Source organism: Corvus moneduloides, chromosome 8, assembly GCF_009650955.1.
Source record: "Corvus moneduloides isolate bCorMon1 chromosome 8, bCorMon1.pri, whole genome shotgun sequence".
NCBI classification, from domain to species: domain Eukaryota; kingdom Metazoa; phylum Chordata; class Aves; order Passeriformes; family Corvidae; genus Corvus; species Corvus moneduloides.
This window is the reverse complement of record NC_045483.1, coordinates 3,922,338-3,940,300: the sequence shown is the minus strand read 5'-3', so window position 1 is coordinate 3,940,300 and position 17,963 is coordinate 3,922,338. Positions and strand designations below refer to the sequence as shown.

Here is a 17,963-nt window from a genome sequence, read left to right as displayed (position 1 = left end):
CATGGACACCCTGCTCGGGCGCTTGATGTCAGGACACCCCTCCCAGCAGGGTTGTTGCTTCCTACCCAAGGGGGAAACTTGCTGATGTGCTGGTGCTGTGAAGCAGCAGCAAAACCTTCATCCTCTCCCTCATTTCCTCAGTCTACCTCTCCTAAGAGGGTAAAACCCCCTCTTTTTTAAAGAAGGGGTCACCTTTAGGCTTTTCTCATGGAATCACTAAGGTCGGAAAATCCCTCTAAGATCATCAAGCCCCGCCAGGTATCCAGCATCACCACCACGTTCACCACTGAGCCACATCCTCAAATGCCACATCCACACATTTTTTGAACACTTCCAGGGATGGTGACTCCACCACTTCACTGACTCGGGAAAAGAGGCAGACACTGTAGTCCTCTCCTCACCCCCTCAGCATGAGGAGTCGTGTTCTGGGGACAGGGAGCTCTCAGGGCTGACGGACAGACCTGGGCTCTGCACCCTGAGCTGCTCCTTTGTGGTCTTTGATGACTCTATCAGCCCTTTAAAACCTGGCTTTTGATAACAAAACAAACCAAAACTGAGGTGAAAGAGGTTTTTTTTTCTACAACATGCCAAGCTCTGGCAGCGTGCAGGGTGCCAGCTCTGCTCCCGAGCTGCAGTGAGCAGCTGCTGCTCATGGAGATGCGCAGCTCTGGAGGGCTCAGAGGGAAAACTGCCCGAGCATCGAGCTCTCGTGCACGTGCAGAGGCACTTACTCAGCCCAAATAACCGTGCTTCAGGGTATCTTCTGCCTTCTTATTGTGCAGAGATTAAAGCTTGGCTGCCTTGATCAGAAAGCTGTCCTGATTGCTCACAAACTCTCAGCCTCCCCAGTTAAAACTGATTTAAAGAGACAGGAAAAGCAACGGGAAAACAGCTCCCGTTCCGTCCTTTAAAACAAATCTAATTTTGACACCTAATTATGTGCAAGTCAGACTCATTCCTATTTCCTTTGCCAAGCTGCTTTTTAGTTTTGATCTCACAGGATGCTCAGCCTCACAGGGAGGGAGGCTTTGATTAGGAGGAAGCAAAAACTCTTGGAGAGGAGAAAAGCTGAGTGAATAGAAGTACCTGCAGCACGATGCTGCCTCTGCCCCTCACCTGCTCTGTGACCGTGGGGATGTGGCGTTGGCATTTGGGCTTTGATTTCCCTGCTTTTGAAGGAGGAGGGCAAGCAGTCAGTTTCCTCCTCAGCATCGTATGTGGAGACAACGAACTGCAAAGTGCTGAACCAGAGCAGTAAAACCACTCCCGTCACCTAATAACAGCTCCAGAGAAGTAGCAGAATATATCCATTTCCCCTCATCTCTTTAAGCACAGCTAATGAAGAGAAAAGAAAGCCCCTGCCCTGGCTGAGAGCAAGCAGCAACACTGCAAGTGATGCACCGAAATGTAGGGAACACGCTCGAGTGCAGGAATTGGGTTACAATGCTGTTTGCAAATTAATGGCTAAATCAATTAAATGAAAGCATGGGATTTCTCTTGAGGAAAGTCTAGTCACAGTCGCAAGGAGAAGGGGAGGGGTTGTGGAGCAGGGATGACATAATCACGTTTGCGAATCACCAGCAGTGTGCATGCTTTAATCCATTAATGGGGTTTTTATCTGTGATCATAAAAAGCAGGTTACATTCAGCCTGCAAGGGAGTGAGGGTTGGAGGAGAGGGGAGGGGAGAGAAAGACAGAGAGGGAGAGAGAGGCAGAAAGCAAGGGAGAAAGAGAGCACAATTCACTCGGTGGATTGCTTGCAAGCTTGGGGCTGGTAATTAGGGCTCTCAGGAGAGCAGTTGCTCAGAATAACGTGCTCTCCTCAAAATGGACCGGCTGGAGACAGTGGTTCAGTCCTGCTGATATTTTTTAAGCCCTCCTTGCAGTTTGATGGGCATTCCCAGTGCTTTTGTGCACGTCTCGGGAAGCGTTGACGTGGAAAGGAGCAGCGAGGAGGGGGAGGTTGGAGGAGAAAACTGCAGCTCCTCTAAAAATACGGAGGGCATGCACGGGAGCGAGCAGGCTGGGGAGGAGGGCGAGGTGGGGGCACCTCGCACCATGGTCCCCCGGTGCCGGCGCGGCGCAGTTTCGGAGATGTCCCTCCTGTGACTGGACGCACCATGAGCATCTGGGAGCTGCTCCTGGCTTTCGTGGTGGTGGTGCTGATGCTCGTGGCCCTGCTGGCCAACGTGCTGGTGCTGATGTGCTTCCTGTACAGCGCCGACATCCGCAAGCAGGTCCCGGGATTGTTCATCCTCAACCTCACCTTCTGCAACCTGTTGATGGCTGTCTCGAGCATGCCCCTGACCTTGGCGGGGATCATTTACAAGAGTCAGCCGGCAGGAGATCAGGTCTGCCACGTTGTGGGCTTCCTGGAGACTTTCCTCACCACGAACTCCATGCTGAGCATGGCAGCGTTGAGCATTGACAGGTGGATTGCTGTGGTCTTCCCTCTAAGTTATCACTCCAAAATGAGGTACCGGGACGCTGCTCTCATACTGAGCTACACGTGGTTGCACTCGGCGTCGTTCCCCATAGTGGCAGCTTCTCTCTCCTGGGTGGGTTTCCATCACCTCTATGCCTCCTGCACGCTCTACAACAAGAGACCGGAGGATAGGACACAGTTTGTGATTTTCACTGGGGTCTTTCACGCCCTCAGCTTCCTCCTCTCCCTTGTAGTCCTGTGTTTCACATATCTCAAAGTGCTGAAGGTGGCACGGTTCCACTGTAAGCGGATCGACGTGATCACTATGCAGACCCTGGTGCTGCTTGTGGACATCCATCCCAGGTAAGGTTCCCGTGTGTTCAGCAACTGCTCATGGCAAAAGAAGTGAGGAGGGGGCTCAGTGTGATGCTAAATACAGACTAAGCTGTCTCACAGCAGGTGATGGGGAGGGGGAGAAAACAAGCATCCTCACAGCCGGTTTCTATTCTGCATGTTTCTTTTCACTTGGGTTTAATTCTCTGATTGCAGAACTCATTTTTTGTTAGGCTTGAGGACTCGTTTTGGGAGGGAGAGCAAAGGAACAGGCAGTTTTGGCTAAGCATGCGCTTCCCTTTGAGACAGTGATCAGATCACTGCCCTTTGTCTCCAAAGGTGGATTTAGTGGTTGATAGCTTTGCATTTTCTGGGCACTGTCAGCCCAAAATGTTGCTGGATCCGTGAGAGGGAGGAGGCTGCACATGTCCCTTGGAGTTTGGAAGGGAAGCTGAGTGCTGCCTGCTGCTCCTTTTCCCAGCAGTTTTCCTATTGCTGTGCTCTCTGTAACTTTATCATTCCTGAAGGCAGGATCCTAAGGGAATTACAGCTGCAATATTCATGCACTTGAATACCTATACTTAAACCTTAAGTGAGAGAGAATTCAGTAGCAATGTTAATGTGACAAACAAGGGATGTATAGAGCTCATTTCAAACGAGAGATTTTAGGCAAGTCCCTTGTGCCTCGAGACAGGAGGAGAAAAGTTCCCAGGGACTGGGAGGATTGTGGGCTGGAAGGCAAGCACCAAACAGGGAGAGGAATGCGTGCAAAAGTCAGGCCAGGGATTATGCACAAGCTATAAATCTTGCATGAATAATCAATGCATAGATCTGGAAGGGACGCAGGCTCGGTGTGTGATACGGGGAAGAAATCTGCCTGGCAGAGAGGAAAGCAGGGAGCGGTCAGAGAGGGCAGTCCCACACCACACCTCCCATCTGACCATCCCTGCTCCCCTTCGCTCCACGAGCTGGAGGTGAACAGCAGCCTCTCCATTCGCAGCCAGCCAGGAGCAGAGCTGCAGGGCTCAGAGCAAATGTGGCTGTCCTCAAAAACAGGTCATGCTCTGGCGATGCCTGAGGCTAAGACAAATAAGTCTGGGAGGATCAGGGCAGGACAGCCCATTTTAGAGGGACAGAAACATTTGCTCAGAATTCTCCTGTTGAGCTGTTTGAGCTGTCTCTTGACCAAGAATGCAGAGCAGAACTCTGGGCAACTCTCGTTGCCATTCCTGAGAAATACAGGTATAAATCTTCCCTTATTCACCAAGTCACACTGAGGAAAAAACTCCCCCCTGCCCTGCTTGCTGTCTGGTTGATGAACTGTGCCTCGACTGCCTTAGTTCCTGCAGCATGAGGAGATGTGGTGGTTACTCCCAGGAAAGTGCCATAAACCCACCAGGGCTGGTTTAAGCTGCATTCATTTTGCTTAATGCTAAAAGTATGCCTGGACTGCACAGCAAAGTTTAGCAAAAGGGCAAAAATCTCAGTGTTATTTCTCCTCCTCTGCATTTTTTGTGGTTGAGGTTGATTTGAGGGCGTTTGTGCATTTTGTGATCCTCTCACTGCGGGATGGATTCTGCGGGGCTGTGGGAATGATGCTTCTTATCCTCGGGGGAGACAGAGCTGTACAGGCACTTTGCTGTGAGCAACCTGCACCACTGGCTCTTACCTCTGGCATCAGGTTATTCTGACGCCTCTCTCTAAGAAAGGAGAGTTTTGGCTTCTTTTCTACACTACAGAACTGGTGGCTGATTTGACCCGCGGAGGGGCTGCTTTAACCAGCGACAGCTCCTGCTGCTGAAAGGGGCAGATCTCAGGTCACCTTCCCTCCTGTGAGCTCTGCACAGGGGCTGCAGCTCTGCTGGAAGAGTCAGCGATGCTCAGAAATGTCTGACATAACAAAGGCATCATTTACATTATGTAACAGGCAAGTTCAAGGTGCACTGTAGGACCTGAGAGTGCAGCCGTGGATGCTGGGAGAGTCCACAGGAAAGAGCAAAGTTTGCAATCCCACCTTAGACTACTCTGATTCTCCTGGCTCTTTGCAGGGTCCAGTTTCAACACTGGAAAATGAGTACAGACAATTTTCTGCTTCCCATGGCTCAGAATCCACCTGCAGGGGAGTCTAGTGACAGATGGCTTTATTACCTGTGACTTGGAGAGACACGAGTGATCTCCTGAAGATCATTTGAGAGGAGCACAAAGGAAACCTCCAAACACCCTACAAATTTGTGTGAATTTTTGGGGCACGTGTCCTTTCAAGTTAGCTGAGGCTTTTTTAGTGGATCCTGCTTTTTCTTTGTTCTTAAGACCAAATTATCTTGGGTATTGTGGGAGATTTAACCCACGTATTTCTTAACTCAAATTATCTATATTATCTTTTTGGTGCATCCAGCTCTACACATCTTAAGGTCCAGCATCTCATAAACTTTGTTTAAAATACCAAACCTTCAAAGGGATATATCTCAGATTTCCCAGGATATTAAAATCTTTAAATGAAAGCTTAGTCAACAATCCTGTTCTATTACTGATGTCACTACTGGAACTCACATGTCTCTTATCTTAGTGCATGAAAGTGCGTGCAAAAGCAAAATATTCATCTGTGTACATTATCTACATGAAGGAGTGAGATAAAATACCTTCCTCTGTGATGTGGTATTTATTGGATGCATCTGGAAATGCTGAACAAAAGAAATGGGTTTAAGTCTACCAGGACAGTCATGGGTGAGCTCTGGAAGTGAGAGACCGCTCTGCATGTGCCAGTAAGGAAAAGATGTAATTAGGGAAATAGAGACAAAAAATACACCACCCTCTCCTCCCCAACAACATCCTAATTGAACCTGCTTTGGAGATTCACTTCCCTGTATTGCCATGGGCTTGAGATATTATGAATTTAAGAACACAGGTCTTAAACAAAGCTCACAGAACTCTAAGATCATTTTTCTGCACATAAAAATACTCCAAGTTCCCCAGCTCTTGCAGAACTGAGAGCACATAGGTTCCCTTGAAAAGGCGGATTTTTTTCCCTTATCAGCTGTCATTTCTAGCTGCAAATAACTCACATATGGAACATGTAGCACCTTTAAAAGTGTCATATTCTTTAAGAGAAAGACAATTTGTTTGGAGAACAAACTTTTCCTCCAGTATTTATTTCATCATGTCATGATAGCTGCTCTGGGGACCGGCAGTGTAAGACTAAGTTTAGAATGGAACAAAAGAAACACTTCTTCTTTAACACAACCAAAGGAGCTCACTGCCACAGAGATCACTGAAACACACTGAGATCCTCAGGACACAACATGTGTTTGGATGTTGATAAAACATTTACAGATGAAGTAAATAATGTAAGGGTATGGCCATGAGCCTCAGAGCTATGAGAGAGCGGAGCCTGAGATGAGTCATCAATTAAAAATTTACAACAAAAGTGGAAAGACCAATGCCAAACAGTTTGGGGTTGGTTTTTTTTTTTTAAATATATATATATAAATACAGGACATGGGACAAACCATTCAGTTTGCCTGAGAAGTGACTGTGTCACTGTGAGATCTGTGCAAGGAGTCAACACGTGGCAGCGCTGCCATGTGCACAGAGAGGGGTTCGGGGTGGCAGTCTGGCTTTGGCTGGGCCCTTTGCAAAGGGATTTACTGAGGTACAGGCAGTCCTGTCACTGTGGGAGATACCAGTGCTGCCCAATCCACCTGCCTGGAGTAGACAGGAATCATCCACATCCCTCAGAAATCATAAGGAGCACAGGATTCACTCAAGCAGATAGAGGAAGAGGACGAGCTTTCACATTAATCCTGTTTTCACAAGAAAATGTGCTGATTTCAGAGATTTTTTGCACTGAAAGCAAAGCCTCAGCCCTGTGCTCCTTGCTGGCACACCAAGGGAATTCAGAGCTCTCTGGTGGCCTGCTGAGACCACCAACAGGAAACTCCAAGGAAAAGCTCTTGTCCTAAAATGCCACAGCTAGGGAAAAACCCAGGGTGTGACTAATTTGTACGTGTTTAGCTGGAAATGGGGCTGGTTTGAGGTGAGGAATGAGGATATCCCAGCACTGTAGATTTATTAAACAATTCCAGCTTTGCAGAGCATTCAGCACAGCAGCCCTGCAGATCTGCATGGGCTGATGGAATGTTTATGGCCACGCAGCTCACAGCTATGGGATACAGTGATTGCTCCCACGTTGGCCTGAAGGTTCAGAGTGTTCTTTTTCCCATTATGATTTTGTTGTTTTGTTGCTTATCTTGCTGGGAAGTTTCTCCTCTCCATGGCACTGGTGTTGGAATTGCTGCCTCTAGGGAAGTAGCCTGCTGCCTGTCCCACCCTGGATATTTTCCAAATCTCTGAGTAACATCTTGCCTGCAAATACAGCTTACAGTAGTTCAAAAAGGAGCTTCCAACTGTTTTCAAGGATAAATTCCACCAATTTTACTATAGATGAATTGATATAATGGAGAGGTGTGCACATAAATGTACAGTCATGTGTCTGTCAGTAATTTTGTGGAGGGTAAGATGATCAGACAATGCATTAACATTTGGTATTGCCCCATTTAAATGCAGTGCACCTGCTATTGGTTTATGCAATTAAAACAGATTGTTCTGCATCATTCTGTAGTGAAGCCATTGCAGATTGTTACCTGATGCTGTGACTGATGCTCTTGTTTGTGTTGAATGTCACACAGTGTGCGAGAGCGCTGTCTCGAAGAACAGAGGAGACGGAGGCAGCGGGCAACGAAGAAAATAAGTACCTTTATTGGTACTTTCATACTTTGCTTTGCACCTTATGTAATTACAAGGTAAGTGTGAACCTACATCCTGGAAAAGGCTGCTGAGATGCACTCCTAGCTCAGGGAAGTAGGGCACTCTGAGCCAGAACAGGATTACAGGCTCCTGTGAAATTTTGATGCGCTGTTTCCACTCCTGTGACAGAGGTTGCATTTACTGAGCTAACAAACGATGTAAAATGTCACAGTGCTTCTCCACTCAGTCCTGATGCAGTCTGAGGGCCAGACTCTGCTCACTCAGCCCAGTCAATGTGCAGCTGGCACATCAGTCCATAAGGTTTTGCAGACCTTTTTTCAGTTGTCACCTGCTGCTCTGATTGACTCCCCAGTCCAGGGGTTGATCTCCAGGGAAACACTGGCCTCAATAGCTCAGACTGTGAAAATTTGGTCAACAACATCCAGTTGAGGTGTGAACACAGTCCACAGACTTAAACAAAACTTTTTGTGATTTATGGTCAGATGGCTATCCACCAGCTTATCTCTGGAAATGGCTCCTGTGGGAAACGCTAAATTACTCCTATGAAAAAATAAAAGTATTAGAAAGTGAGTCTCTCCAAAAAAAAGTTATCTAGCTGTTGAAGGAAATTTGCAGCTTGCATTCTTTATTAAAAGACTCTGGAAAAACTGAGATGCTGCTGTGCAAAACAGAGAAAAAAATTATTTTAAAAGTATCTCCTATTCCAGTACTATTAAGTAGAAATTAGTGGGACTGACTTCAGTCAAACTCAGATCTACCTTTAAAAAATCATTGAAAAAGCTGCATTAAGAGTGAATATAATTGAACACGTAGCCTACCCTGAGCTTTTCCTATTCAGTGTAATATCCTGAATTTCCAGAATTAGAAAGCAAAAGTAATTTACTAGAATTGCCTTCACTTTCATTTAGTGGCCACAAGACACCACTGCAATCCACGCACTTAAATGGTATGAAAGGCTTTGTAATTGAGGACATTTAGCCTTAATTCTCAAGGTGTAAGTTATTAAAGTATTTGTCTTTTTGCAAATGGTTAATTTTCATTTCATGTTGGGTCTCTGAACTTAATGAAAATCCTCCCAGTCACAGAATAGCTGGCGGCTCATCCTGAGTGACACCGAGTGCTCTAACCAGAGCTGTCAGGAGTATTTTTGCACTCCTCCAAAGGCATCTCAGCACTCAGGCACCACCTCCCCACCTCCTCTTCACTCTGTGGTGTCCCAATTTGTGTCCCAGTAGCCTTAAGATAGAGAAGAGGAGTTAGAAAAATCCTGAGCCTTCTCCCTTTAGTCTGTACAAGGATCACTTAAATGTTCTCCTGCCGAGGAACAGGTTCTCCACAGAGAGTGATGATGATGAGAGGTAAAACACAGGGTCCTGGATGCATGAGGATGTTTTGAGGCAGGGTGGGAGCTGGCCAGATGTGTCAGGAGGGTTGATGTTTCCCACATTCCTGGCCTTTTCAGGTCTGGCATGTTTAGGGGGATCCCTGCACAGCAGGCTGAGGGGAATTTCCTCTTGAGCTCCTTCAGACACCTTGCTGGACACTTGCAGGGCTGGGTGTCCCAGGACAATCATCCCTTCCTCCCCTGGGCCTCACCCAGGGCTGAGAGTGTGGACACTGAGGGAATTGGGAGAATTTGGTTTTAATTGTGTGGGAAAATAGTAATTTCTGGACTCTGTCCAGTGCTTTGCATTCTCAAGAGAGACACAATCAATCACAGTTCAAGCAGTGGACAGAAGTCAGGAGAGGGAGTGCCTCTGCCAGCTCTAACCAGCAATGCACTCCAATTAAACATGCTTTTAAGTACTCCCTGAATTGGGGGCTGTCAGCAGCAAATCACAAAGTTTTACTATAACCTTGTTATCTTCCTGTTTGCACACTAAAAATAAATACCTGTCTCTAGGAAGTCCATGAGCCAGTGAAGGAGTTGTGATTATGAACCCATAGGGATAAATACTCCTCCAGATAGATGAGAGTTTTTCAGATCACATCAAGATAAAAATCAAATTAGGCACTTCTTTTACCAAGAAAACACCCTTCTAATGAGTTCAGTGGATGACCTTAAGTGGTGTATCAGAATCTGATTGTCTTTGATCCAGTGTTTCCTCTGTACCAGCATGACTGGTGCATTCCCCCATATTATATATTTCTAGGCATAGCTTGTTTCTTGTTTTGTAAAAATAACTTGTTGGTGCACATCTCTTCCTTTGCTTTATTTTTGATTATGGGATTAAAGATACTTGTTCCAAACCTCTTTTCTCCAAGGATCTTTTTCATAAGAAAAATGAAGAAAAGTCATAGCAGTTTCTCATATTCATTTCCAACTCCAGGCATTTCATACCAAAATACAGAACTTTGCTCGTGCAAGTTAATAAGTGCTGTCAATGCATGAGGAAATTGGCTCTAAATTAAAAATCCTGAAGTAATAGCAGGCAGAAGTTCATAGTCTCAAGCCCTCAGGTTACAGAGGAGGATGGTGGAACAAGCAGAAGATGATTAGAATTCTGTTGTATCATCTCTGGGGAATAGGGGGTGAGCAAACCCTGTTTTTAAACTGTTGTTTGCCTCCCAGATTGTGCTTGGGCACACAAGAAGCTCAGAATTCTTGTGCCATTTGTGTTCTTCAGCCTCCCAGCTGGGTGGGCACACTTTTGGTACAATATTTTAGTGCAGTGATTAACTGCACAGGTAAATAAAGGATTTCCAGTGTGCATTACATGTGTAGAGATCAAGGTCATGCGCTTCAACATGGCATTCTCATTTGTTTACTGAAGGTGGAATAAAATAATTGGATAGCCACGTGAAATGAGACACTCTACAGAGTTATAAGTTTCTAAAATATGAACAAAATATCACAGAAAAAGAGCTTACAGCTTTGAAATAAAAGGGCTCTGAAGACCAGACAGTAGAAGAGAGGCTTATGAAAGCAAGCCAGGGAATTATGTAGTTGATACTGTAAAATTTAATTTACAGGTAGCACTGAAATATTAATGTTCCTTCACTAAAAATGTCTCTTTTAGGCTGAAAAGCTTCATGAAAATGGAAGCTATGCATATCATTTCCCTCACAAATGAGAAACAAAACCTTTCAAAGGCAATAAATTCTGTGATATGCCTTGAAAGGCTGACATTTAATTGTTTGTACATGAAGTGGAAATGCATAGCTTGGGGTTTGGCTGCATTTCTGTGTTTGCTGCTTGATAACTGCAAATGTAATTTACTATAAAAAAATAATACATGAGAATTGAAAAATGTGTAAATGTCAAAGAAGCTTTTGGAACGCAAGGAAAATATTTAAGATTTTGTTAATAAAATTGTAGGCTTTTCATTTGATCAGTCAATGAAGGTAAAATTAGCAAGTCTAGGCTTGCAACCCGAAGTGTCTCTTTGATGTGCTTTAAATGGAGATTGTTAATGTCTCAGAGAACTGACTGACAGACCCTCAGACACAAATTCGTCATATTTTGGTTATTCAAGGCATCCGCTGAATTTAATTAAACATAATCAAATTCACATCTGTAAAGCACTCAGTAAAAATAAATCATCCAAATGAAATTCAACATGATGAAATTCAAAATGTGAAGTAGGCATCAAATAAATGAAGTGGAGACCAACAAGGATGGCTCATGGTAGATTACAAAGTAAATGTGACTCAGTAGATGATTAATTTCCAAATTGTCAATTCTCATTTTAGAACACATTAATGTGGATGTCAAGTTGCATTTTATTAAAGAAGAGAGAATACACCACATGAGACCACCTGGAAACTTTAGTAGATGATAATTATGTCTCAGTTCTGATCTTCCTTTATGGGAAAGATAACAACCATGAGTTACAAGGAGAGGTTGAAAGAACATTTGTTTAGTTGAGGTGGAAGAAGAGAGAAATGGGACAGATGGGGGTTCTTTGGGATCTCAAAATTGCTGAGCCAAGCAGCACCAGTGGAGTGGCACAAGGGATTCCCAAGTATTTGCATGTGACATTCCCTGGTCACCTGAAATGTCCCTCCCCCTGACTGGCCTGTGCCATTCGCCAGCATTATTTTAAACAATGTGTAGCAGTGAAAGGTTTTGGAATAGGAATAAAATGACTGAGGAAAAAAAAAACCCCTCATCTTTAAACTGCTTGAAGTACCAACATTACTGTCATTGCTGCTGCAGGAACCACCCTTCAGAAAGCTCCTTGGAAGTGGTGCTTTGTCTGGAGAAATGTGAGCAACTGAAGTATTTCCCAGGCAGATTTAACAACATCTGCTGCTGCAGACAGGTTCAGCAAAGATCTGATTTGCCATGTGAGGTTCTGTAACAGCACGTGGCTGTTCGACCTCTATAAAAATCAATAGTTTCTAACAGCCTTAGAGGCATATGGAACAGAGCTGCCCTTTGGTGTTGCTCAAAGACATGGGGAGTTATCAATATTTCACTGTCAAAAATATTCTTTTAGTACACGGTGAACTCTCTGGGCTAGTGTAGGTATGAGGAGTATATGAAGCTCTTCCCTCTCCCCCTCCCTTAATGATTTTAAAGTTTTGTCGTGCTAAATATGTTGCAAATGTGAATTCTTGCCCTTTGAACTGACCAGTTTTTAAATTCAAGGTACGATACGCCATCTCTCAGTGATGAATTTCCTTGTGTGTTTCTATGACTCAGAAAAACTGTTTAAAGGCATTGAACTCTCTTTAGATCTGGACTGGCCAAGAGAGCTGGATAGCCCATGTGAGGTGACTCAGATACTCTGCAGGGGACCTAGAACCGCGAGTTCAGACTGATGCTGGGTTTTTAGAATGTGAGTGGTAGTGGAATATGACTCCCATGAGACCAAGCAACGGCACTTCGGCAAACAGGCCTCAAGTTTACGTTAGCAGTCTTTAAAATTTGTAAGAGGAGGACGACATACACATTTTCATGAGTATGGCTTTCTTTTCTTTAGTTTTGTTGCAATTGCCCAGGAATAATTTGAGGGTTTGGGGTGGGTTAATGTCATTTTTAACGTTTCACTCTTTCACCCTTCCTCTTTCCCCAGACTTGTTGAATTATCCTCTATGGTCCACATCAGCGCCCACTGGGGGATCATTTCCAAGTGCTTAGCTTACAGCAAAGCTGTTTCAGACCCTTTTGTGTACTCTTTGCTACGGCACCAGTACAAGAAGACGTGGAAGGACATCATAAACAAGATCCTCAAGAGAAGCTCCATCAACTCCTCCGCGCTGGCGGGCGAATCGCACAACCGGAACCTTCCGCAGCTGAATGAATGAGGAGCCCGGTATGGGACAGACAAAGTGAGATTTGTGAGACAACAGGAACTGGCCCATCCTTAGTAGCTCTCCTCACCTGCCCAGGTTTTGGGAGGCAGCTGTGGACAGGGTGAAGCCCAGCCCACGTCCCTCCAGTAGCCCATGTAACATCCAAGGGAGACAGGCTGCTCTGGACCTCCTGCCCCAGACTGGAAGAGCGCTATTGATCCGTGATCCTGCAGGCTCCACAAATACAAATCTCCCATTGATTTCCATCAGCAGCTGCATCTATAGATAGAAAAGTAGTCCTCAGCAGAGGGGCTCATGAAAGTAATGGGAGCAAACCGGTGCCATGGTGAGATTATTCTAAAAAGCTGCACTGGGATATTTGTGCAGTGTTTGTCACTGGCTGCAGGTAAAGCTCCCTCTTCTGTAGCTGCCAACATGGCTTTACAAAAACCACCTCACCCTAGTGACTTGAGAAGGTTTTGTGCAGAAAATATCTTAATGGGAAAAGCTTAAAAAAAAATTCTAAATATTCATCCAGCGCCCAGCACAGTTCAGCCTTCTCTGATATATATATTTGGAAGAATCCTGTAGAATTGAAGGAAGAGAAAAAACAATTTGGACTATGCTGGATTCAGCCATGTCTTCTCTAAATTTTTTATGTTATTTACTCAGAATCCCACTAATATTTTCCCCGTTAAATTTCAGGAAAATACAAATGGTAGACAGGGTGGAAAGGTCAGGATGCCTCCTGCCTACCATCCATATATCTGAGCTCTGAAGAGCTGGATTTTGCCCAGAGCTGCAGATCTGGGCCCTGTGCCCAAGAGGAAAAATAACAAATCTCTTTTTCTGAGGAGTTATTAATCATAGGGTTTTTTCCTACTTAAAGGAAAGATGAGCCTAAATCTGAGTTTCAAGTATAATTTCCAAAGCAAGTGGAGCACAAATAATAGGCCTCCTCTCCACCATGAGAGGGGAACCAATAATCTGAATCCACATCTGTACGTGCAAATCTCTGGAGGTTTCAGTACAAATCTTTATAGCTCTGGATTGCAGTTCTGCATAGGAACATTATTAACATTTACCATGCACTCAGATGCATGCCCAGATCTTAAAATAGGCTTGGTTAATTAGGCTTCATGAATGCAATGGTAGCTTAAATAACAGCTGACACAACTAACTGGCTGTACTTCCATCTATCCTTGCTCATATTCCAACTGTCAATGCCATACTGAGAAAATAAGGCCTCAAGTAGTAAAAAACGTGGGATTACTTTTTAGTTGGCACCTTCTCTCACGCAAGAAAAGGGCTTGGTATGTTGCAAAAAATGCCCACTGTTGGATTTTCTGGCCTCTGATTCAAAGCCCAGACTGGGAACTCAGTGAGGGGCCTCACCCCAAAGTCAGTGAATGTGGGGTAACACCTCAGTTATTATGTGAAGATTATCAGCTACCATGTAAATAAAAATTTTCAGCTTATTTATTAATTTCAGTCAGAAAAAAATACCATAATTACAATAAAATCCACATGTAATTACAGCCACAGAATTTAAGTAAGCTTTTACAGCACTGCATTCAAATGAGCCCTTGGCCAGATTAAATTGTCTATCTCAGTTTAATCATTTTGCTTCTTAGGCTTAACATAATTTTCTCAGGTGGAATAGATAAAAACACCCAGTTCAATACTTGTTTCTTTAAAAATTCAAGACATATTGATGATTGGATTGTAGTAGTGTGCAGGATGTTAGAAAGTTGATTATTACTGAGTTTAAAAAGATAAAAAGCTCTATACTGAGCATGTTTGACTAAGATCACTTTTACTAAATTGCACCAGGAAAGTCCACAGCTGTTGTAAACTTCCACGTGGAGTTGATGCCAAAGTCAATGGGAGGTTTGTACGTCAATAAGGGCAGCTCCAGAAACATTCAAACTTTCAAATTCAAAGACAGCAAGCTAGTTTCCCAGGAGAAACAATCCAAAACATAATACATTTAGGATGTCTAGTAAAAGATGGAGAATACAGCACTGGACTTGTCTCATGATGCTTGTGTATCACAGTCAGTCACTGGTTGATTTATATCCCACCATGAGCAATAAATCTCTCCCTTCGTATGTGTTTAAAAAATTGTCTCTCTTTCATAGTGCCTTTCTTGTATAATTAATCCTATAATAGAGAATAGATATAATTTCCCCTTCCTTGCATCAGCTCTCTGTCATGTTTTGACCATCTGAAGCAAGCAGGAGTTGTAAATGCTGGTGCTTGACAAACTGCCTCAGAACACAAAATAAAAATAGCACCCCAGCATTCCCTGATGACATTTTATGGGACACTCGAAATACGATGCTGTGGCTTGTTAAGTGCTAGATATTCAGCTGAATTCTTATAGGCAACTGGCAAAATTTTCTAAAGTGTGTGTCTCAGTGATGAATGTAGATATGAGTAACCATCTGTCTGCTGAGTATTATCTGTACTATACAACACTCTGACCCGAGTGAGGTAAAATAACAGTGGTAAGTGTAATGCACAGTATTTATTATCTCTGCTCATGAAGCAGAACTGTTCTCTTGTCTAACACACGTGTGCAAAGGGGGGGGAGGGGGGATTTCCATTTGTTACTTAAATATTTTTGAAGAAGTTTGTAAAGTTTGGCTGCATCCTGTGCCCAAAATCTGGAGCTGCATGTGCAAAATCTGGGCAGCTGCTTAGGCAATATGCAGTTTTCTGTTTGTTGGTATCTGTGACCCATATGCAATATCTACTCCTCACACGCATGTTCAATTAACATTTCCTTTCTATCTTGTAAATTTGGCAGGCAGAGCACTGGCAGATGATTAAGAGAATGTAGTCCACTGTGTCATTTTGTGGATTCTGAGCTTTTTCCTTTGTTCATTTTAACGGTTTTTATGTAATTTCAGAGCCCTAACTGTGAGCTGTGATCCTGGTTTATGTTATGTTCTTGAGCCAGCTTGAATGTGAAGATCTGGGTAATTGCATTTGGCAAAACCGAGGAGAGGCGGAACAGGGTTTGTTGAACAATTATTAGGTACTAGGCCCTTTGCTGATATAAATCAAAATAATGGTTATTTCACCTGAGGATTGGGTCTATTAGATGACTTTTTCCAGGTTTTATACATGTCTGCTCAATGTGTACAGCCCTGCTTTTTATGGTATTTACAAATGGGAGGATGTAGACAGGATTTAGGGAGTTCTTCTTGTGTGTAAGTTCTCACTTCCAATGTCAGGCAACCACAATACTCAACAAGTTCTATCCCTGTTCTTCCTCTTTGAGAAGATCACCCTAACAATCTCTTTGCAGTAGCCCTAAATCAGACTTTTTAGAACTTCCTTTATGTCTGAAAAAAAATAAAAGCTAGAGATTAAAAATGGTCCAGACAAATCCTTATGAAGCCTGACGACTGTTGCAGCAGCAGCCACTCATATCACAGCACCACAGACCAGCTGAGGTTGGAAGGAACCTCAAAAGGCCCCCAAAAGGCCCCCAAAAGCCACATCCCTGCCTCTGGCAGTGATTTACCCTCTCAATTTTGCCAGTGCATCTAGGAAATGATCTTGGTTTGCTTCAGATCAAAAGTAAAATCTTCTGGCAAGGATATTTTTTTAAAAAATAACTTTGAGAAGACATTTTAGACTTAACTTCAAAATCAAAACATTTTTAAGAGGTTCCAAGAGTGAGGCAGGAATGGATGTGAGTGGGAGGCTGAGGGTCAGGGAGGTTGGGAAGTACAAAGTGACTTTGCTGCAATGATATGGGATTCCTTGGCTGCAGTGGGATTTTCCCAGTGCCCTGTTTCCACCCCGGGAGCTCTCCAAGTCTCTCAGATATTCACTCATTCCAAAGGAAAAGGTGAAAATCCTGTCAAAGCCCTGTAGCTGTGCCACAGATTGGGCTGAGGCTGCAAGAGCAGCACAGCTGCCACAGGAGGACCCTTTTGGGTTTGGGAAGACTCTAATGGTTTTCAGATGGTTTATGTGGAAACTACTCATGTTTTTTGAATGACCAGAGAGTCTAATTCTCAAAGTCCAAGAGGTTTAGATCACTTGCAGGATGTGAATTTTTCTGGACCTACATGCCTCGGGTTTCAGAGCTCCCTTACCTCTCTTAATCCTAAATGAAGAAGACTCTGAATTCCCTGTCCCATACAGTTTTACATGTACAGTGAATATCTCTGGAACAACCCTTTGGAAATTGCTTTTCACTGCTGTTAGATCTGTCTTCTCCCCACTCTCAACGTTCTTATCATTAAACAAAGCTTAAAAGCAAAGACAGAGACTTCACACCTCTGTCAGCTCATTGTTACTTGACTCTAAAAATCACTGATCAGCACGGAAAGCTCAGTTAGGTCCTGATCCCAGAGTCACTGTGTGTTTGCTTTGCTGGGTTGTGAGGACTGAGCACAGGATTATGTGTCTGCAGAATCAGGGATTATGTCTTTGTAACCTCCCCACACCTGAATAAGTGAGAACAATGACGTCGTAGCCTTAAATCTCTTTATTTTTAATTTGCTTTTCATGCTTTCAGCATTCAATATAGTGAAAATTTTTGACAGGTGACCTTTTTTTTAGGAAAACCATCCTGCACCAAAAGGCAACTGTCCCTCTTGGGGGGGTATAAAAGTTTACATGGAGAAAAGAGCTGCTGAGTCTTTGTAAAATGTCAGCTTCTTACCTGTACTCTTGGTGTGTATGGTGTAAATATGTATTTAGGATTGTTGGGTTTTAAGCAAATACTGCTAATCTAATGAACTGGAGAAGTTTATCACATAGGTCTATATTTCTAAGGAGGAGGATTAGAGCTACAGACTTTAAGTGCCCTTCAGAAATGTGTGTGCCAAGAAGCAAAAGCGTCAGGGGTGTGACAGCAGGGGGGGCAATCGTGGAGTAAAAGAACATTTTTGGTTGAAGAAATGCTGTTTCACAGGGTTTCAATATACCCAAAGGCACGAGCCCATATGGCTGATTATTTACACACAAAGTCATGTTAGGAAAAGGATTTCCATTTGGAATTGTTACTGAATTATACAGTCATAGAGTGGTTTGGGTTTGAAGGCAGCTTAAAGATCATCCAGTCCAATGCCACCCCCTGCCATGGCAGGGACACCTTCCACTGTCCCAGGCTGCTCCAAGCCCCGTCCAACCTGGCCTTGGACACTTCCAGGGATCCAGGGGCAGCCACAGCTGC

The 17,963-nt window shown here is 44.0% G+C and overlaps 1 protein-coding gene across 1 annotated transcript; it reads left to right on the top strand.

Annotated features, from left to right (window-relative positions):
- Positions 1–1,623: 1,623 nt before the first annotated feature.
- On the top strand, positions 1,624–17,756 carry GPR26 (G protein-coupled receptor 26). Its single transcript, XM_032116816.1, has 3 exons — positions 1,624–2,788; positions 7,444–7,557; positions 12,544–17,756. The coding sequence occupies exons 1-3, from the start codon at positions 2,121–2,123 to the stop codon at positions 12,773–12,775; spliced, it is 1,014 nt and encodes a 337-aa protein (XP_031972707.1). The 5' UTR covers positions 1,624–2,120; the 3' UTR covers positions 12,776–17,756.
- The last annotated feature ends 207 nt before the right edge of the window (positions 17,757–17,963 follow it).